At 44.4% G+C, this 23,564-nt stretch overlaps 1 protein-coding gene across 1 annotated transcript in view; it reads right to left on the bottom strand.

Annotated features, from left to right (window-relative positions):
• Positions 1-23,564, bottom strand: part of LOC141087485 (uncharacterized) — a 244,337-nt gene that overhangs the window by 90,031 nt on the left and 130,742 nt on the right. The window contains exons 3-4 of the mRNA XM_073573036.1: positions 11,828-11,998; positions 5,509-5,655 (exon numbers count right to left, since the gene is read on the bottom strand). Coding sequence (XP_073429137.1) covers positions 5,509-5,655; positions 11,828-11,998 — 318 coding nt within the window. The remainder of the gene's footprint in view (positions 1-5,508; positions 5,656-11,827; positions 11,999-23,564) is intronic.

Genomic DNA, 23,564 nt, shown 5'->3' on the forward strand with positions numbered 1-23,564 from the left:
GAGCCCAAAAGGCATCACCAGGTACTCAAAATGTCCCTCCGGAGTATTAAACGCCGTCTTCCATTCATCCCCATGCTTAAAGCGAATAAGATTATACGCCTCCCTGAGGTCAAGCTTGGTAAACCAGCAAGCAGCTTTAACTCTGGAGAATAGATCAGAAATCAGGGGTAACGGATACTGATATTTAACAGTAATTTTGTTGAGGGCACGATAGTCAATACAAGGCCTTAATGAACCATCCTTTTTAGCCACGAAAAAAAAAACACAGCACCTAAGGGTGAAGAGGATGGTCTAATATGACCCTTCTCCAATGCCTCCTTAATATAGGATCGCATAGCCTCGTGCTCGGGTACAGATAAATTGAAAAGCCGACCCTTGGGGAATTTACACCCCGGGTTAAGCTCAATTGCACAGTCATAACTCCTATGAGGAGGCAAAGACGCAGACTCATTCTCACTAAATACATCATAAAAGTCAGCCAAATAGTCAGGAACATCATTCGACTGGGGAGAGGTGGAGAAAACAGGAGCATCACTAAGGGCACACCGACAACCCCAATTCACCACAGACAAAGATTTCCAATCCAGAACTGGATTATGGATTTGCAACCAGGGAAACCCCAGAACAATGGTATCATGCAAATTATGCAACACCAAAAATCTGCAATTTTCTTGATGGTCTGGGGCAACCCGAATTACCACCTGGGTCCAAAACTGAGGTTTATTCTTCGCCAAAGGAGTAGCATCAATACCCCTCAAAGGGATAGGCGTCCGCAGAGGTGTCATCGGAAATCCACAACGTTTAGCAAAATCCAAGTCCATCAGGTTCAGAGCTGCTCCTGAATCCACAAAAGCCTTGGCGGAAAATGTGGACAGGGAGCAGATCAGAGTAATTGCCAGAAGAAACTTAGGTTGAACACCACCCACAGAAAACGTGTGTGCACAACGTTTCTCTCGTTTAGGGCAGACAGAAATAATATGTGAGGCATCTCCACAAAAAAACACAGCTTATTACGCCTTCTGAACTCCTGACATTGCACCCTAGACAAAACTCTATCACTCTGGCTGCCTTATATCCAGTCAGTAATTCACGTCACCCAGTCATCATCATCCTGCCCAGGTGCTTGGTAATCAGCCTCACTACCTTCCTTCACCAGAAGAGGGAGTTCATCAGACCTCAATGGTGAAGGGGAAAATGAACTCACAACAGTACCTCCCCCTTGAGGAGGGGTCACCGAATCCTCATCCACGCCACCAGGGCGATCAGGGTGAGCCCGATGAAAGGCACGCACCAATCTTGGCATGAATATCAGAGTGTTGTGAGTTCATTTTTCCCTTCACCATTGAGGTCTGATGAACTCCCTCCTCTGGTGAAGGAAGGTAGTGAGACTGATTACCAAACACCTGGGCAGCTAGATGATAACTGGGTGGATGGAATTGAGGACTGGATATAAGGCTGCCGACGCCCTTCTTCCTGGCTGGTGATTTTCCTGCTGGATTCTTGGAGACCAGTCTGATTCCTGCGTCTCAAAGCTAAGTTTTTCTGCTCTGCTTTGTACTCTTCAGTTTTGTTTTTGTTTTGCCTTGTTTTTTGGGAGTTCTGCCATCCCTGGCCGGGGATGAGCTGAATTCCATTTTTGTCTCTGATCTGTTGATCTTTTGCTCTGTCTTCAGAATATACCTGAGTGCTGATGTAGTCTTTTGAAGCCTAGCGACTTCAGGGCCTGTTTTTCCTATCAGTCGGTTGGCTCATTTTGATAGGGTTTTTGCGGATGGCAGACAGCAGCTTTCCTCTCCTGTCCTATGTAGTTAGCTTGGGCCCCATCATTTGCTCAACCTATCTTTCTATCTGTGTTAGTGTTTTCATCTTGCTTCACCGTCATTATATGTTGGGGGCTTCCTATTGCTTTGGGATCTGCTCTGGGGCAGTTTAGTTTTTCCCCCTTTCTGTCTTTAGGCTATGTAGCTCTCCGGCTGTGATCGAGGGGTCTAGGGCACCGTAGGAACCCCCCACGGCTACTGCTAGTTGTTGTGGATAGGTTCAGGGGTCTGCAATCCGATAGCTGCCAACCTCTCTGGTTTTTCTGGACTTATCTAGTATTTCTATTTTTGCCTCCTACGGTGACTCATTCATAACAACAGCCCCAGCCAGAGCTGGCTGACCCACACAAAACTGAGATAGACAAAACCAGATCAAATGCAAACAGAATAGCAAATGAACACTTAGCTGAACATGCAGGGACTGAGCTGGAAACATCAGACCTCACGAGGCAGGAAAAAATCACCAGAAGGGATATAGGGAGTCGGCTGTCTTAAATCTCAATCTGAAACCCCAGATCTCCAATTGTCATCCTCATTATCAGGTGGCAAGCCTCTGTAAATCAGATCAGCTCCATTACCTCCAGTAACCACCAGAGGGAGCCTAGAAAGAGAACTCGCAACCCCTCTGTCAATCTGACCAGCTCCACTACCTTCAGTAATAACCAGAGGGAGGCCAGAAAGCGAATTTACAACAGGAGAGGCTTCCGTCAGGCCACTCTGCCATAAAGGCCCGACTGGTGGAGGGCTGCAGTGATAGTTGACTTTGTGGAACTTTCTCCCATCTCCCTACTGCATCTGTGGAGCTCAGCCACAATGATCTTGGGGTTCTTCTTTACCTCTCTCACCAAGGCTCTTCTCTCACGACTGCTCAGGTTGACAGGACGGCAAGGTCTAAGAGGACTTCTGGTGGTCCCAAACTTCTTCAATTTAAGTATTATGGAGGCCACTCTGTTCTTAAGAATCTTGAGTACTGCAGAAATTCTTTTGTAACCTTGGCCAGATCTGTGACTTGCCACAATTCTGTCTCTGAGCTCCTTGGCCAGTTCTTTTGACCTCTTGATTCTCAATTGGTCTGACATGCACTGGAAGGTGTGAGGTCTTGTATAGACAGGTGTGTCCCTTTACAAATCAAGTCCTATCAGTTAAATTAAACACAGCTGGACTCCAATGAAAGAGTAGAACTAACTCAGGGAGGATCACAAGGAAATGGACAGCATGTGACTTAAATATGTGTGTCTGAGCAAAGGGTCTGAATACTTATGACCATGTGATATTTCAGTTTATCTTTTTTAATAAATTTGCTAAAATTTCTACATTTCTGTTTTTTTCAGTCAAGATGGGGTGCAGACTGTACATTAATGAGGACAAATTGAACTTTTTTTATTTTACTAAATGGCTGCAATGAAACAATAAGTGAAAAATTTAAAGGGGTCTGAATACTTTCCGTACCCACTGTATATATACATATGTGTATGTATGTATGTGCTGGGGCCACACAGGGAGAAGCACATTAGTATATTGTCACTGTCGCTGTCGGTTTAATTATTATTTTATACCTCATAAATCAATAGTTCTGGTAAAAATAAGAAACTTTGTAACATACAGTATCTTATCAGGGAAATCTGCTTCTTTCTCCTCCTGGATGGATCATTTACTCTCAAAATTCTTAACTGATTGTAAAATCTGTGTTTATTGAGTATAGATTTTCCCATTACTGAGATAGAAGATGACAGCTGGTGCTCATAATATTCTATGGAGAACTATAGCTGTCATTCCAGGAGAACTTGCAGATTCGGCATCTTGCTCCTCTGTACTAACAAATTTGATGAGAGGCCTCCATCCCGTGTAATATATTAGAGGCCTTCATCCCATGTAATATTGGAGAGGCCTCCATCCCGTGTAATATATGAGAGGCCTCCATGCCGTGTAATATATGAGAAGCCTCCATCCTGTGTAATATTTGAGAGGCCTCCATCCTGTGTAATATATGAGAGACCTCCATCCCGTGCAATATATAATCCTCCATCCTGTGTATTATATGAGAACCCTCCATCCTGTGTAATATATGGGAGGCATCCATCCCGTGTAATATATGAGAAGTCTCCATTCCGTGTAATATATGAGAAGCCTCCATTCTGTGTAAGATAGAAAGGGCCTCTATCCCATGCAATATGTAAGAAGCCTCCATCCTGTGTAATATACGAGAGGCCTCCATTCTGTGTAATATATGAGAGACTTACATCCCGTGTAATTTATGAGAAGGCTCCATCCCTTGTAATATATGAGAGACCTCCATCTCATGCAATATATGAAAAGTCTCCATTCCATGTAATATATGAGATGTTTCCATCCCGTGTCATATATGAGAGGCCTCCACTCCTTGTAATATATGAGAAGCCTCCATCCCGTGTAATATAGAAGGAGCCTCTATCTCATGTAATATATGAGAGGCCTCTATCCCGTGTAATATATAAGCTTCCATCCCGTGTAATATATAAGAAGCCTCCATCCTGTGTAACATATGAGAGGCATCCATCCCGTGTAATATATGAGAAGTCTCCATTCCGTGTAATATATGAGAAGCCTCTATCCCGTGTAATATAATATATGAGAGGCCTCCATCTCGTGTAATATATGAGAAGTCTCCATTCCATGTAATATAGAAGGGGCCTCTATTCCATGCAATATATAAGAAGCCTCCATCCTGTGTAATATATGAGAGGCCTCCACTCCTTGTAAAATATGAGAAGCCTCCATCCCATGTAATATAGAAGGGGCCTCTATCCTGTGTAATATATGAGAGGCCTCCATCCCATGTAATATATAAGCCTCCATCCCATGTAATATATGAGAAGCCTCCATCCAGTGTAATATATGGGAGGCATTCATCCCGTGTAATATATGAGAAGCCTTCATCCCATGTAATATATGAGAGTCCCCCATCCTGTGTAATATAGGATAGGCCTCCATCCTTTGTAATGATCCAGTTGCCGTCTTTGAACTGACTCTAACTTCTGAATATTAGTTCATATTTAAAGGGAATCTGTTACCAAGTTTTTGCCACATAATCTGAGGATCTATGGCAATACATTATTCTGCTCTCAGAGAGGGTAGCAAAAACCTGGTGACAAATTCCTTTTATAGGGAACCTGTTTTGACAAAAAATGCTACTATCCTGCAAATGTGCGGTTAATCTGCAAGTTAATAGCTTTCTAAAGTCATGCAGCTGCTGCATTGAAAATCCGGCTACCGGAAGGAAATGAACTTAATTGCACGAGACAGCCTCGGGCTTTCAGTGATAGAGGCGCGGCTTCCATCTTAGCTCAGTGCATAGTGAGCAGCGGCTGTTACCAAACCCCGGCACTGACTTACAGCCGGCTCTACAGTGCATCAGTGCTGACTGGCTGTCAGTCAGTACCGTGGCCTTTTTACAGCCTCTGCTCACTGAGTACTAAGGGGGTAACTGAAGCTGTGCCTCTATGACTGAAAGCCAGGGGCTGCATGGAGGAATAAAGTTTTCATTTCCTCCCAGTAGCCGGGCTCTCAGTGCGGAGGCCAGGCTGTTTTTCATGACTGGTTCCATTTATGTGAACTTAAAAATCACAAATATAGAATTACAAATTGCTGTAATTTGATTTAAAACAGAAACATTAGTGCGACTTTTGCCCCATGGCTGTAATGACTGTACCTAAATGTGACCACATAGTTTGTTGTGGGCCAGCCAAGCACAAAGGAGTCTTCAGGCCAATGCTTTTTTTCAGACACTTCTCCAAGGGATGTTGAGAGCCACATCTCGTTCAGTCGGACTTGTCTCTTAAGCTTCATGCTAGGGGACCTGAAGGAAAAAAGAAACTCGAAATTTATGGAACACATGGAAATCAATAGATTAACTAATCTATTGATCTATAGCATCAATTTTATGTAGATGACCGGTTATATGTAGGTATACATTTTATATAGTTATGAAAATGACTATCAGATCTTTTCCATCTGCTATTTCATACTTGCTTGTAAGTAGTCAAATAGAAGTCATTGAGATTATGGTCTCATGGACGTGGCCATATTATGGATCCACATAACACAGCCTGCTATAAGTCATACTTAAAAGAAATATGTCAGTAGGATCAACCCTCATAACCCATCTATATGGGCACGCAGGTCATGGAAAGTTGAGTAAAATGATATCTTGATATCTGCGATCTGATGTCTTATTCTCAAAGAATCCACATTTTTCTTAATATGTAAATGAGCTGTAAAGATCTCTGGGCCGGACATAGATCTCCGTGAGCAGCCGCTTCCAGAGATTATTATAAATGACAGGGTGTTACCAGTTTACCAGTGTGAGACACGTAATGACTGACAGTCCGCTCTCCTGATCTACATGTCTCACACTGGTAACACCTCCTGTCATTTACAATAATCTCTGAAGGCGGATCCTCAGGGAGATCTGTGTCCATCCCAGAGATCTGAATAGCTCATTTACATATCAGAAAAATGTGGATTTGTCTGAGATAAGACATCAGATCGCAGATATCGAGGTGTCCTGTTCTTCAACTTCCTATGACCTGCGTGCCCATATATAGACGGCTTAGGAGTATTTATCCTACTGACTGATGCCCTTTAAAGGAGTTTTCCATTGCACTGATATTGAGTACCTGTCGTTGCAGCCACTAAACCGTGTGAAGAAACATGATCGCGCTGTGACATTGTTTAGTGGCTGCACTTGGGTACCATAGAACAGCTCTTTGTCAAATTCCGAGGACTCACATGTGGCTGATATGTATTGCAGCGCAGAGACCCTCCAGCTGCCTGTATTCCAATACAAGTCAACAGCCAATCACAGGCCGGCAGCACATCATAGGTGGTGCACAGCAGTGACGTCAGCTGCATACCATACAAAAGGACGGTGCATTTGTGGGGAGAGGAGGAAGGTTAGAAGAATCTTTTTTTTAAGCTATGTTGGAAAAGAACAGAACAGGGAAATTAGTACTGGAAAGGGCCCAGGATGGGACATTAAACCTTGAAGGTGCCCAGGATAGGAACATTAAACCATGAAGGGACCCAGGATAGAAACATTAAACCATGAAGTGGCCCAGGATAGGACATTAAAACTTGATGGGGCCCAGGATAGGAATATTAAACCATGAAGGTACCCAGGATAGGAACATTAAACCATGAAGCGGCTCAGGATAGGAACATTACACCATGAAGGGGCCCAGGAGAGGAACATTAAACCATGAAGGGGCCTAGGATAGGAACATTAAACTTTGAAGGGGCACAGGATGAGTACATTAAACTATGAAGGGTTCCAGCATAGGAACATTAAACAATGAAGGGGCCCAGGATAGAAACACTAAACCATGAAGGGATCCAAGATTGGAACATTAAATCATTAAGGGGCCCAGGATGGATACATTAAACCATGAAGGGGCCAAGGATAGGAACATTAAACCACGAAGGGGCCCAGTATAGGAACAATAAAAAACCTTGAAGGGGACAAGGATAGGAATATTAAACCATGAAGGTACCCAGGATAGGAACATTAAACCATGAAGGGGCCCAGGAGAGGAACATTAAACCATGAAGGGGCCTAGGATAGGAACATTAAACCATGAAGGGGCCTAGGATGGGTACATTACACCATGAAGGTACCAGATTAGGAACATCAAACCATGTAGGGGCCCAGAATAGGAACATTAAACCATGAAGGGTCCCAGGATGGGACATTAAACCTTGAAGGGGACCAGGATAACACATTAAACCATGAAGGGGCCCAGGATTAGAACATTACACCTTGAAAGGGCCCAGGATGGCACATTAAACCTTGAAGGCCCCAGGATAGGAACATTGAACCATGAAGGGGCCCAGGATGGGACATTAAACCATGAAAGGGCCCAGGTTGGGGTAAATTATAGCATGAACGAGTCCAAGATGGAGGACATTATACTATGAAGGAAACAAGTGGAGAAGGGGAACAGGAGAGTCAGCTCACCGTTGATGCAGCCACAATCCTGCTGAGAAGCGCATGGAAAATTAAACCAAGCATGGTTCGTCCATTACTAAAGTCTGTGTGTGGTTCGAGAAAAAAAATCGGGATGCACACAGACACTTCACACAGATCCTGTAATGTAGACTTATTATGTATAGCACCGTACTTTAGTATATAGTGTACTTTCTTGTTATCTATAGCGCCATTTTTACTTACATAGTTTCATCTTTTATTATGTCCCCTTATTATGAAACATCCTCTCTAGTTGTTTATGGGGCAGTCCCTTATTATATATGTGGCGCCCCTGAGGCTCAGTCGCCACAGAGGTACTGCACCTCCTCCTGAGGTGTGGTGCCCCACCATCCAGGTAAGTTGGAGGCTCCTGACCACGCTCCAACACTCGCACCCCACACAACAGAGTAGTTCAGGAAAGCCACATTGGGGCTCTCTGCTTGGAGTGTAGCAGAGCACCTTTGGTGGCTCCCTGCTTGGAACACGAAACGTGCTGGGAGGAGGGTGGATTTGAGAATACATAAAAGAGCGGGAAGGTTTAGAATTACAGGTCAGTCTGGGAGAGGAAGCCACTCAGAGAGGAGTGAGGAAAGGAGATCCCTGGAAGAGGGATGGAGGAAGGAGATGCTGCAGCAGATCTCAGTGACCTGGGTCTGCTGGCATGGGAAAGGAAAGAAGGAGAAAGACATTGAACTGAAACCTGATCTTCCAGAAGAGAGAGAGATTAGAACAGAACGAAGGAGTAAAAGGGAACAGAGAGGACGTGGGTTAGAGGAAGAACCCTGCCTAGGAGTTCTAAGCGCAAAGCCGGGGCACGGTCCCCGAGGTTGTATGGACACTTATGGTTCTGCAACAGACACCGGTGGAGTAGTGGGCTGTAAATGCACTACTCCCATCTAAGACTTGGGGGCACAACAGCAACTTGGATAGTGAGCCGGGACTCAGGAGTAGGGAGTCCCCGAAGCAGGCTACAGCTGTCTGCCGTACAAGTAGAGTTCTTGGGAACATCTGTCAGGAGGCACTCCAGGGTAACTCAGTACTGGGAGTACGTCACACTTAAAGGCGCTATAGAGGAGACGTTCAGAAAGGCACATGTTGGCGGAGCGTTGGAAGGGAGCATTCCATCTTGCCTGGAAGTTGACTGAGTCCCTGACCCGGAGGACACGGCACGGAGGCAGGCACCTGTGTGTACTACAGACTGTGACTAAAGCTTTGGAACTGCAAGCCCTGGTGTCCTCCATTCATTCTTGCGCCAACGCATCCAGCCCTGCTACATCTGGGTACCAGCTTCTACACCGCTTGTGCCTCTCCTCTAACTCCATACCCACACTGCCCTGGGGCAACAGCTTCACCTGTGGGGAGCTTCACCATCTTGGCTGCAACACACCACCAGCCCCAGAGGATCTCAAGCAGCGTCGGCTTAATATCTCACTTGCCGAACACCACAGGTGGCGTCATGAACTATTCGTTCAAACCATTACATTCCCCCATTACTTGGGGCTGCTGTGACACATCCTGCTGATACCGGCCCGGTACCGAGTACCCCACAGCCCTGGGAGGGCGACCCAACTTGGCGTCACAAACAGGATGATGAGACCCGATGCCATCGGGTTCTGTGTGCCTAAGATTTGTTGGACTTAAAACTTTTGAGAAGACCCAATTTAATAGACTGTAAAATGAACATTAAAATGGCCATTGGCGTGGTGAAGAAGGGCGTGACGATATGGGAGGTCCTAGGAAAAGACCGCGAACAGTCTTGGGCCTCCCCTGCCTGAATTACTATGTGACAGCAACATGGCCCACCCCCCGAGGGGTTCGTATACTGGCTTGGTATGGAGGAGCTGGAAGAAGACGCCGCCCCCAGAAGGAGGAGCAGAAGCCAGTGGCAGGAAAAGAGCCGAGACAGGAAGAAGAACGCCAGAACGCTATGATGGAAGAAGAGGGAAGGAAGCCTGCAGAGCGCGGGGAGGTGGATCTCCCCGACGCCATGGCTGAAGGCTCAGACCCTGCTTCAAGGAGGACCCGCCAGCAGCTGGAGGACAAAATTGCCCAGCTGATGCGCCGCCTGCAATTGAGACAGGAAGCGCTATGGACATTGAATCTGCAGCGCGCCCAGGAGGGGCCTACACCTGCGGTACCCGCGACACCGGTACCCGCCGCTGCTGCACAGGAGCTTCCCCAGGCAGATTCCGTGGAGCCTGCCGCCACCATCACACCACCGGCAGCATCCGGAGCTCCCTCCATGACGCTACTACCGGAGGAGTTGTACACAGCACAGGGAGCTGAAGCGGAGGAAGAGAAGCCCCCGTCCAGACCTGATGCGGCCACACAGGTCCCTACAGAGACCCCCGCGGACCCGGGGCCGCCGTTAGCTCCACTGCCGTCCCCGGTGTCCCACCGGGCAGCGCCCACCGCCACTACACCTGCACCGGAGCAGAGACCACACCGCCAGGAGGCTCCAGGTATGTCTGATGCCCCTACACCTGGGAAGGCCCTGGGGTGTACCGCGGTCGCAGCGGCTGGCCAGGTTGTGCTAGATCTGGTCTGGGACCGGGATGCCTGTCCCTGGGGGGAAACACCGGAACCCCTGACGGTGGCGCCGTGGTACAAAACCAGCCTGGATCGGTCCCGGGAGGAATAGGAGGATGATGAGAACTGGGCTAGTTGTCAAGTTACCATCCGGCAACTGGCAGCTGAACACCGGGAGAGGGAGCAGCGCCAGCTAGCGGTACTAGGTGCAGATTTGGACCGGATGGAACAGGTCAGAGCCGGGCACTACAATCCCAGAGATGCGGCAGGTTGGGGCCACATCCTGAATGTGAATCATGAGAGGGGGTCTGCTTTATCCATGACCCTAGTCGAATCTCCGATCTGTTTTTCAACCGGAGAGACGTAGAACCTTATTTGAGAAAAGGACACCCTGCCAGAAACCTGAGCCCGGGAGATCATGTGACCTTCAGCAGACACGAAGGTCTGAGAGGCTGGTATGCTATGAACATTAGGCGAGTCCCGGAGGATCTCAGGAAGACCTACAGGCAGAGACCGCCCACTGCCCCCATGTGCCATGTGTCTCGATGTGATCGTTGATCGCGCAAATATGAGTGGTTTTGGGCGAGGCACCAGTCTAGGATTGAGTACACCATCTTCCTAAAGGTAAGATAGCGCCGGAATTTTAATGCGATCTCCGTGACTTCTGTCGCAGTGGACTCAATAAAGATATGACGTACTATCTCGTCCATGGTCAGACAGGCCCAGGTCACATGGACAGGATAGTACGTCGGATGTCAGAGAGGGGGGTTAATGTTCCTATCCTAGACCCTTTCATAGTTTAATATCCCATCCTGGGCCCCTTCAAGATTTAATGTCCCATCTTGGGCCCTATCATGGTTTAATGTTCCTATCCTGGGACACTTCATGGTTTAACGTTCCTATCCTGTGCCCCATCATGGTTTAATGTCCCATCCTACCAATAGTTCTTGCTTTCTCACCAAGCTGCTTGCCTATTGTCCTGTAGCACATCCCAGCCTTATGCCGGTCTCCAATTTTATCCCTGGTGTCCTTAGGCAGCTCTTTGGTCTTGACCAGGGTGAAGAGGTTGGAGTGTGATTGATTGTGTGGACAGGGGTCTTTTATAAAGGTAACGAGTTCAAACAAGTGCAATTAATAGGTGATCAAATACTTATTTCATGCAGTAAAATGCAACTTATTTATTTAACAATCATACAATGTGATTTTCTGGATTTTATTTTTAGATTCTGTCTCTCACAGGTTAAGTGTACCTGCAATAAAAATTAAAGACCTCTCCATTCTTTGTAGGTGGGAAAACTTACACAATCGGCAGTGTATCAAATACTTATTTTCCCCAGTGTAACAAGAGTCAGCACTGTGTAATAAGCGGCGGGAATATAAATAATGAGAGGAGACTGTGTAATATATAATAGAATATATAGATATTTGCACACATAGTAGATATAGTTAGTAGTATAATCTTGTTGGGTTTGCTCACTTGGACTTGGCGATAATCAGGGAGTCAGTGAATAGGAACAGATGTCTCTCTTGCGTCCTCCATCCACTTGAGAGATGCACTTTTTCTCTCAGGATGAACATGTTGTTGGGGCCACAGAAAGCTCCGAGGAGAAGTCCATTGTCAGAATGGCCAGGTAGCAGATTGACCTCCCTGGGAAATCAGTAAGATGTATCATTACTGCTGATATATACGGTACAGTACTACTAGACTAGAAATACTAAACAAAAAAAGTATAACACATAAAACGACTCTTCTCCGAATCCTCCCTTTAATCTCCTTTTGTCTGATATTAAAATTGAAACTGACAAATATAAATGAATTTTATACATGTATCCATGATCTCTGCTTTGTCTTCCCTTCTCCTGACTGTCCTGTGTCTGGCTGTGAGACAACTAGCTACAGCAGAAGTCTCTCCCCTGCCAGCTCTCTTCTAGGACACAAAGAGTGTTAAGCTTCATATATTACTTAGGACGACCCGTCAGTTGGTCACAATGCAAAAATGGAGCAGATTGGCAGAAAACGAACCCCTGTGTTTTCCGCAGGACTCATCAGAAATGTTTGCTTCAGAATCAAACAGAGAATGGTGCAGACTGACAAACAGAAGGGTCAACTGTGCTTTCTTTTAATATTCAGGTTTAGTGTTCCTTGAAAAGTATGAATGTGAATATGATATGGAGAACATTATACATAGAAGAACAGCTGCTCTCACTGCACCGGACCGGGTACAACATCATTCCACTGCCGGGTGGGACATGAAGGCGGTCAAGAACAGCATCCCCCTACAGTCCTTGTCTTGGGACAACTGTGAATTGCATGATTTACATTTTTGACATAAAAACTTCCCGAGTCTGTCTCACACTAAATATCACAATTCCATTTTCAATACTGCATGTCCAGCCTAAAGTGAAATAGCAAGAATCTGCTTTTAGATTTATATTGGGCGCAACTTCAGTGTTACGGTGCGACATGCGGTATATCTGCTCCTGCACTAGTCCAACATGATCCATTCCTACACTCAGCTCACTTTCTTTCATAGCAAAGTCTTCTAAATGGCAACTACATTACTAACTCTGACCAACAACATTACTCGCTCTGACCAACTATATTATTCGCTCTAACCAACTACATTACTCGCTCTGATCAACTACATTACTCGCTCTGACCAACTACATTACTCGCTCGGATCAACAACATTACTCGCTCTGATCAACTACATTACTCGCTCTGATCAACAACATTACTCGCTCTGATCAACTACATTACTCGCTCTGATCAACTACATTACTCGCTCTGATCAACTACATTACTCGCTCTGACCAACGACATTACTCGCTCTGATCAACTACATTACTCGCTCTGATCAACTACATTACTCACTCTGACCAACAATATTATTCGCTCTAACCAACTACATTACTCGCTCTGACCAACTATATTATTCGCTCTAACCAACTACATTACTCGCTCTGACCAACTACATTACTCGCACGGATCAACAACATTACTCGCTCTGATCAACTACATTACTCGCTCTGACCAACTACATTACTCGCTCTGATCAACTACATTACTCGCTCTGATCAACTACATTACTCACTCTGACCAACTACATTACTCGCTCTGATCAACAACATTACTCGCTCTGATCAACTACATTACTCGCTCTGATCAACTACATTACTCGCTCTGATCAACTACATTACTCGCTCTGACCAACGACATTACTCGCTCTGATCAACTACATTACTCGCTCTGATCAACTACATTACTCACTCTGACCAACAATATTATTCGCTCTAACCAACTACATTACTCGCTCTGACCAACTATATTATTCGCTCTAACCAACTACATTACTCGCACGGATCAACAACATTACTCGCTCTAACCAACTACATTACTCGCTCTGACCAACTATATTATTCGCTCTAACCAACTACATTACTCGCTCTGACCAACTACATTACTCGCACGGATCAACAACATTACTCGCTCTGATCAACTACATTACTCGCTCTGACCAACTACATTACTCGCTCTGATCAACTACATTACTCGCTCTGATCAACTACATTACTCGCTCTGACCAACTACATTACTCGCTCTGATCAACAACATTACTCGCTCTGATCAACTTCATTACTCGCTCTGATCAACTACATTACTCGCTCTGATCAACTACATTACTCGCTCTGACCAACGACATTACTCGCTCTGATCAACTACATTACTCGCTCTGATCAACTACATTACTCGCTCTGATCAACAACATTACTCGCTCTGATCAACTACATTACTCACTCTGACCAACAATATTATTCGCTCTAACCAACTACATTACTCGCTCTGACCAACTATATTATTCGCTCTAACCAACTACATTACTCGCACGGATCAACTACATTACTCGCTCTGATCAACTACATTACTCGCTCTAATCAACTACATTACTCGCTCTGACCAACTACATTACTCGCTCTGATCAACTACATTACTCGCTCTGACCAACTACATTACTCGCACGGATCAACTACATTACTCGCTCTGATCAACTACATTACTCGCTCTGATCAACTACATTACTCGCTCTGACCAACTACATTACTCGCTCTGATCAACTACATTACTCGCTCTGATCAACTACATTACTCGCTCTGACCAACTACATTACTCGCTGTGATCAACTACATTACTCGCTCTGACCAACTATCTTACTCGCTCTGACCAACTACATTACTCGCTCTGACCAACTAAATTACTCGCTCTGACCAACTACATTACTCGCTCTGGCCACCTACATTACTCGCTCTGACCAACTACATTACTCGCTCTGACCAACTACATTACTCGCTCTGATCAACTAAATTACTCGCTCTGACCAACTATATTACTCGCTCTGACCAACTACATTACTCGCTCTGACCAACTACATTACTCGCTCTGATCAACTACATTACTCGCTCTGACCAACTAAATTATTCGCTCTGACCAACTACATTACTCGCTCAGAGCAACTACATTACTCGCTCTGATCAACAACATTATTCGCTCTGATCAACTACATTACTCGCTCTGACCAACTACATTACTCGCTCGGATCAACAACATTACTCGCTCTGATCAACTACATTACTCGCTCTGATCAACTTCATTACTCGCTCTGATCAACTACATTACTCGCTCTGATCAACTACATTACTCGCTCTGACCAACGACATTACTCGCTCTGATCAACTACATTACTCGTTCTGATCAACTACATTACTCGCTCTGATCAACAACATTACTCGCTCTGATCAACTACATTACTCACTCTGACCAACAATATTATTCGCTCTAACCAACTACATTACTCGCTCTGATCAACTACATTACTCGCTCTGATCAACTACATTACTCGCTCTGACCAACTACATTACTCGCTCTGACCAACTACATTACTCGCTCTGATCAACTACATTACTCGCTCTGATCAACTACATTACTCGCTCTGACCAACTACATTACTCGCTGTGATCAACTACATTACTCGCTCTGACCAACTATCTTACTCGCTCTGACCAACTACATTACTCGCTCTGACCAACTAAATTACTCGCTCTGACCAACTACATTACTCGCTCTGGCCACCTACATTACTCGCTCTGACCAACTACATTACTCGCTCTGACCAACTACATTACTCGCTCTGATCAACTAAATTACTCGCTCTGACCAACTATATTACTCGCTCTGACCAACTACATTACTCGCTCTGACCAACTACATTACTCGCTCTGATCAACTACATTACTCGCTCTGACCAACTAAATTATTCGCTCTGACCAACTACATTACTCGCTCAGAGCAACTACATTACTCGCTCTGATCAACAACATTATTCGCTCTGATCAACTACATTACTCGCTCTGACCAACTACATTACTCGCTCGGATCAACAACATTACTCGCTCTGATCAACTACATTACTCGCTCTGATCAACTTCATTACTTGCTCTGATCAACTACATTACTCGCTCTGATCAACTACATTACTCGCTCTGACCAACGACATTACTCGCTCTGATCAACTACATTACTCGTTCTGATCAACTACATTACTCGCTCTGATCAACAACATTACTCGCTCTGATCAACTACATTACTCACTCTGACCAACAATATTATTCGCTCTAACCAACTACATTACTCGCTCTGATCAACTACATTACTCGCTCTGATCAACTACATTACTCGCTCTGACCAACTACATTACTCGCTCTGATCAACTACATTACTCGCTCTGATCAACTACATTACTCGCTCTGACCAACTACATTACTCGCTGTGATCAACTACATTACTCGCTCTGACCAACTATCTTACTCGCTCTGACCAACTACATTACTCGCTCTGACCAACTAAATTACTCGCTCTGACCAACTACATTACTCGCTCTGGCCACCTACATTACTCGCTCTGACCAACTACATTACTCGCTCTGACCAACTACATTACTCGCTCTGATCAACTAAATTACTCGCTCTGACCAACTATATTACTCGCTCTGACCAACTACATTACTCGCTCTGATCAACTACATTACTCGCTCTGACCAACTAAATTATTCGCTCTGACCAACTACATTACTCGCTCAGAGCAACTACATTACTCGCTCTGATCAACAACATTATTCGCTCTGATCAACTACATTACTCGCTCTGATCAACTTCATTACTCGCTCTGATCAACTACATTACTCGCTCTGATCAACTACATTACTCGCTCTGACCAACGACATTACTCGCTCTGATCAACTACATTACTCGCTCTGATCAACTACATTACTCGCTCTGATCAACAACATTACTCGCTCTGATCAACTACATTACTCACTCTGACCAACAATATTATTCGCTCTAACCAACTACATTACTCGCTCTGACCAACTATATTATTCGCTCTAACCAACTACATTACTCGCACGGATCAACAACATTACTCGCTCTGATCAACTACATTACTCGCTCTGATCAACTACATTACTCGCTCTGATCAACTACATTACTCGCTCTGACCAACTACATTACTCGCTCTGATCAACTACATTACTCGCTCTGACCAACTACATTACTCGCTCTGATCAACTACATTACTCGCTCTGACCAACTATCTTACTCGCTCTGACCAACTACATTACTCGCTCTGACCAACTAAATTACTCACTCTGACCAACTACATTACTCGCTCTGACCAACTACATTACTCGCTCTGACCAACTACATTACTCGCTCTGATCAACTAAATTACTCGCTCTGACCAACTATATTACTCGCTCTGACCAACTACATTACTCGCTCTGACCAACTACATTACTCGCTCTGATCAACTAAATTACTCGCTCTGACCAACTACATTACTCGCTCTGACCAACTACATTACTCGCTCTGACCAACTACATTACTCGCACGGATCAACTACATTACTCGCTCTGACCAACTAAATTTTTCGCTCTGACCAACTACATTACTCGCTCAGAGCAACTACATTACTCGTTCTGATCAACAACATTATTCGCTCTGATCAACTACATTACTCGCTCTGACCAACTACATTACTCGCTCTGACCAACTACATTACTCGCACGGATCAACTACATTACTCGCTCTGATCAACTACATTACTCGCTCTGATCAACTACATTACTCGCTCTGACCAACTACATTACTCGCTCTGATCAACTACATTACTCGCTCTGACCAACTACATTACTCGCTCTGATCAACTACATTACTCGCTTTGACCAACTATCTTACTCGCTCTGACCAACTACATTACTCGCTCTGACCAACTACATTACTCGCTCTGACGAACAACATTACTCGCTCTGACCAACTACATTACTCGCTCTGACCAACTACATTACTCGCTCTGACCAACTACATTATTCGCTCTGACCAACTACATTACTCGCTCTGATCAACTACATTACTCGCTCTGACCAACTAAATTATTCGCTCTGACCAACTACATTACTCGCTCAGAGCAACTACATTACTCGCTCGGATCAACAACATTACTCGCTCTGATCAACTACATTACTCGCTCTGATCAACTTCAATACTCGCTCTGATCAACTACATTACTCGCTCTGATCAACTACATTACTCGCTCTGACCAACGACATTACTCGCTCTGATCAACTACATTACTCGCTCTGATCAACAACATTACTCGCTCTGATCAACTACATTACTCACTCTGACCAACAATATTATTCGCTCTAACCAACTACATTACTCGCTCTAACCAACTATATTATTCGCTCTAACCAACTACATTACTCGCACGGATCAACAACATTACTCGCTCTGATCAACTACATTACTCGCTCTGATCAACTACATTACTCGCTCTGATCAACTACATTACTCGCTCTGACCAACTACATTACTCGCTCTGATCAACTACATTACTCGCTCTGACCAACTACATTACTCGCTCTGATCAACTACATTACTCGCTCTGACCAACTATCTTACTCGCTCTGACCAACTACATTACTCGCTCTGACCAACTAAATTACTCGCTCTGACCAACTACATTACTCGCTCTGACCAACTACATTACTCGCTCTGACCAACTACATTACTCGCTCTGACCAACTACATTACTCGCTCTGATCAACTAAATTACTCGCTCTGACCAACTATATTACTCGCTCTGACCAACTACATTACTCGCTCTGACCAACTACATTACTCGCTCTGATCAACTACATTACTCGCTCTGACCAACTAAATTATTCGCTCTGACCAACTACATTACTCGCTCAGAGCAACTACATTACTCGTTCTGATCAACAACATTATTCGCTCTGATCAACTACATTACTCGCTCTGACCAACTACATTACTCGCTCTGATCAACAACATTACTCGCTCTGATCAACAACATTACTCGCTCTGATCAACTACATTACTCGCTCTGATCAACTACATTACTCGCTCTGACCAACTACATTACTCGCTCTGATCAACTACATTACTCGCTCAGAGCAACTACATTACTCGCTCTGACCAACTACATTAATCGCTCTGACCAACTACATTAATCGCTCTGACCAACTACATTACTCGCTCTGATCAACTACATTACTCGCTCTGACCAACTAAATTATTCGCTCTGACCAACTACATTACTCGCTCAGAGCAACTACATTACTCGCTCTGATCAACAACATTATTCGCTCTGATCAACGACATTACTCGCTCTGACCAACTACATTACTCGCTCTGACCAACTACATTACTCGCTCTGACCAACTACATTACTCGCTCTGATCAACTATATTACTCGCTCTGACCAACTACATTACTCGCTCTGACCAACTACATTACTCGCTCTGACCAACTACATTACTCGCTCTGATCAACGACATTACTCGCTCTGACCAACTACATTACTCGCTCTGACCAACTACATTACTCGCTCTGACCAACTACATTACTCGCTCTGATCAACTATATTACTCGCTCTGACCAACTATATTACTCGCTCTGACCAACTACATTACTCGCTCTGATCAACTACATTACTCGCTTTGACCAACTACATTATTCGCTTTGACCAACTATATTACTCGCTCTGACTGACTATATTACTCGTTCTGACAACTATATTACTCTCTCTGATCAACTACATTACTCGCTCTGACCAACTTCATTACTTGCTCTGACCGACTATATTACTCATCCTGACCGACTACATTATTCCCTCTAACCGACTACATTACTCGCTCTGACCAACCATATTACCTGTTCTGACCAACTACATTACTCGCTTTGACCAACTACGTTGCTCACTCTGACCAATTATATTGCTCGATCTGACAACTACATTAGTTGCTCTGACCAACTACATTACTCGCTCTAACCTAGTACACTACTCGCTCTGACCAACTACATTACTCGCTCTGATCAACAACATTACTCGGTCTGATCAACTACGTTACTCGCTCTGATCAACTACATTACTCGCTCTGATCAACAACATTACTCGCTCTGACCAACTACATTACTCGCTCTGATCAACAACATTACTCGCTCTGACCAACTACATTACTCGCTCTGATCAACAACATTACTCGGTCTGATCAACTACATTACTCGCTCTGATCAACTACATTACTCGCTCTGACCAACTACATTACTCGCTCTGATCAACTACATTACTCGCTCTGACCAACTACATTACTCGCTCTGATCAACTACATTACTCACTCTGATCAACTACATTACTCGCTCAGAGCAACTACATTACTCGCTCAGAGCAACTACATTACTCGCTCTGACCAACTACATTACTTGCTCTGACCAACTACATTACTCGCTCTGATCAACTACATTACTCGCTCTGACCAACTACATTACTCGCTCTGATCAACTACATTACTCGCTCTGACCAACTACATTACTCGCTCTGACCAACTACATTACTCACTCTGATCAACTACATTACTCGCTCAGAGCAACTACATTACTCGCTCAGAGCAACTACATTACTCGCTCTGACCAACTACATTACTTGCTCTGACCAACTACATTACTCGCTCTGATCAACTACATTACTCGCTCTGACCAACTAAATTACTCGCTCTGACCAACTACATTACTCGCTCAGAGCAACTACATTACTCGCTCTGATCAACAACATTATTCGCTCTGATCAACTACATTACTCGCTCTGACCAACTACATTACTCGCTCTGATCAACGACATTACTCGCTCTGATCAACAACATTACTCGCTCTGATCAACAACATTACTCGCTCTGATCAACTACATTACTTGCTCTGATCAACTACTTTACGCGGTCTGACCAACTACATTACATAGTAACAACAACAGAGTTAGCAAGGCCGAAAAAAGACATTTGTCCATCCAGTTCAGACTATATTCCGTCAGAATAAATCCCCAGATCTACGTCCTTCTAAAGAACCTAATAACTGTATGTTACAATATTGTTGACATCCCGGCCTCTCTTGAACCCTCTACTGAGTTCACTATGACCACCTCCTCAGGCAAGGAATTCCAGATTCTCACTGCCCTAACAGTAAAGAATCCTATTCTATGTTGGTGGAAAAACCTTCTCATTACTCGCTCTGACCAACCAAATTACTCGCTTTGACCAACTACATTATTCGCTTTGACCAACTATATTACTCGCTCTGACTGACTATATTACTCGTTCTGACAACTATATTACTCTCTCTGATCAACTACATTACTCGCTCTGACCCACTACATTACTCGCTCTGACCAACTTCATTACTTGCTCTGACCGACTATATTACTCATCCTGACCGACTACATTACTCCCTCTAACCGACTACATTACTCGCTCTGACCAACCATATTACCTGTTCTGACCAACTACATTACTCGCTTTGACCAACTACGTTGCTCACTCTGACCAATTATATTGCTCGATCTGACAACTACATTAGTTGCTCTGACCAACTACATTACTCGCTCTAACCGACTACACTACTCGCTCTGACCAACTACATTACTCGCTCTGATCAACAACATTACTCGCTCTGACCAACTACATTACTCGCTCTGATCAACAACATTACTCGGTCTGATCAACTACGTTACTCGCTCTGATCAACTACATTACTCGCTCTGACCAACTACATTACTCGCTCTGATCAACTACATTACTCGCTCTGACCAACTACATTACTCGCTCTGATCAACTACATTACTCGCTCTGACCAACTACATTACTCGCTCTGACCAACTACATTACTCGCTCTGACCAACTACATTACTCGCTCTGACCAACTACATTACTCGCTCTGACCAACTACATTACTCGCTCTGATCAACTACATTACTCGCTCTGACCAACTACATTACTCGCTCTGATCAACTACATTACTCGCTCTGAGCAACTACATTACTCGCTCTGAGCAACTACATTACTCGCTCTGATCAACAACATTACTCGGTCTGATCAACTACGTTACTCGCTTTGATCAACTACATTACTCGCTCTGACCAACTACATTACTCACTCTGACCAACTACATTACTCGCTCTGATCAACTACGTTACTCGCTCTGATCAACTACATTACTCGCTCTGATCAACAACATTACTCGCTCTGACCAACTACATTACTCACTCTGACCAACTACATTACTCGCTCTGATCAACTACGTTACTCGCTCTGATCAACTACATTACTCGCTCTGATCAACTACATTACTCGCTCTGACCAACTACATTACTCGCTCTGATCAACTACATTACTCGCTCTGACCAACTACATTACTCGCTCTGATCAACTACATTACTCGCTCAGAGCAACTACATTACTCGCTCTGATCAACTACATTACTCGCTCTGACCAACGACATTACTCGCTCTGATCAACAACATTACTCGCTCTGATCAACAACATTACTCGCTCTGATCAACTACATTACTTGCTCTGATCAACTACTTTACGCGGTCTGACCAACTACATTACATAGTAACAACAACAGAGTTAGCAAGGCCGAAAAAAGACATTTGTCCATCCAGTTCAGACTATATTCCGTCAGAATAAATCCCCAGATCTACGTCCTTCTAAAGAACCTAATAACTGTATGTTACAATATTGTTGACATCCCGGCCTCTCTTGAACCCTCTACTGAGTTCACTATGACCACCTCCTCAGGCAAGGAATTCCAGATTCTCACTGCCCTAACAGTAAAGAATCCTATTCTATGTTGGTGGAAAAACCTTCTCATTACTCGCTCTGACCAACCAAATTACTCGCTTTGACCAACTACATTATTCGCTTTGACCAACTATATTACTCGCTCTGACTGACTATATTACTCGTTCTGACAACTATATTACTCTCTCTGATCAACTACATTACTCGCTCTGACCCACTACATTACTCGCTCTGACCAACTTCATTACTTGCTCTGACCGACTATATTACTCATCCTGACCGACTACATTACTCCCTCTAACCGACTACATTACTCGCTCTGACCAACCATATTACCTGTTCTGACCAACTACATTACTCGCTTTGACCAACTACGTTGCTCACTCTGACCAATTATATTGCTCGATCTGACAACTACATTAGTTGCTCTGACCAACTACATTACTCGCTCTAACCGACTACACTACTCGCTCTGACCAACTACATTACTCGCTCTAACCGACTACACTACTCGCTCTGACCAACTACATTACTCGCTCTGATCAACAACATTACTCGCTCTGACCAACTACATTACTCGCTCTGACCAACAACATTACTCGGTCTGATAAACTACGTTACTCGCTCTGATCAACTACATTACTCGCTCTGACCAACTACATTACTCGCTCTGATCAACTACATTACTCGCTCTGATCAACAACATTACTCGCTCTGACCAACTACATTACTCGCTCTGATCAACAACATTACTCGCTCTGACCAACTACATTACTCGCTCTGATCAACAACATTACTCGGTCTGATAAACTACATTACTCGCTCTGATCAACTACATTACTCGCTCTGACCAACTACATTACTCGCTCTGATCAACTACATTACTCGCTCTGACCAACTACATTACTCGCTCTGATCAACTACATTACTCGCTCAGAGCAACTACATTACTCGGTCTGATCAACTACATTACTCGCTCTGATCAACTACATTACTCGCTCA

The sequence above is a fragment of the Dendrobates tinctorius genome, unplaced genomic scaffold (assembly GCF_039654945.1).
Source record: "Dendrobates tinctorius isolate UK_male_01 unplaced genomic scaffold, ASM3965494v1 ptg000034l, whole genome shotgun sequence".
NCBI classification, from domain to species: Eukaryota; Metazoa; Chordata; class Amphibia; order Anura; family Dendrobatidae; genus Dendrobates; species Dendrobates tinctorius.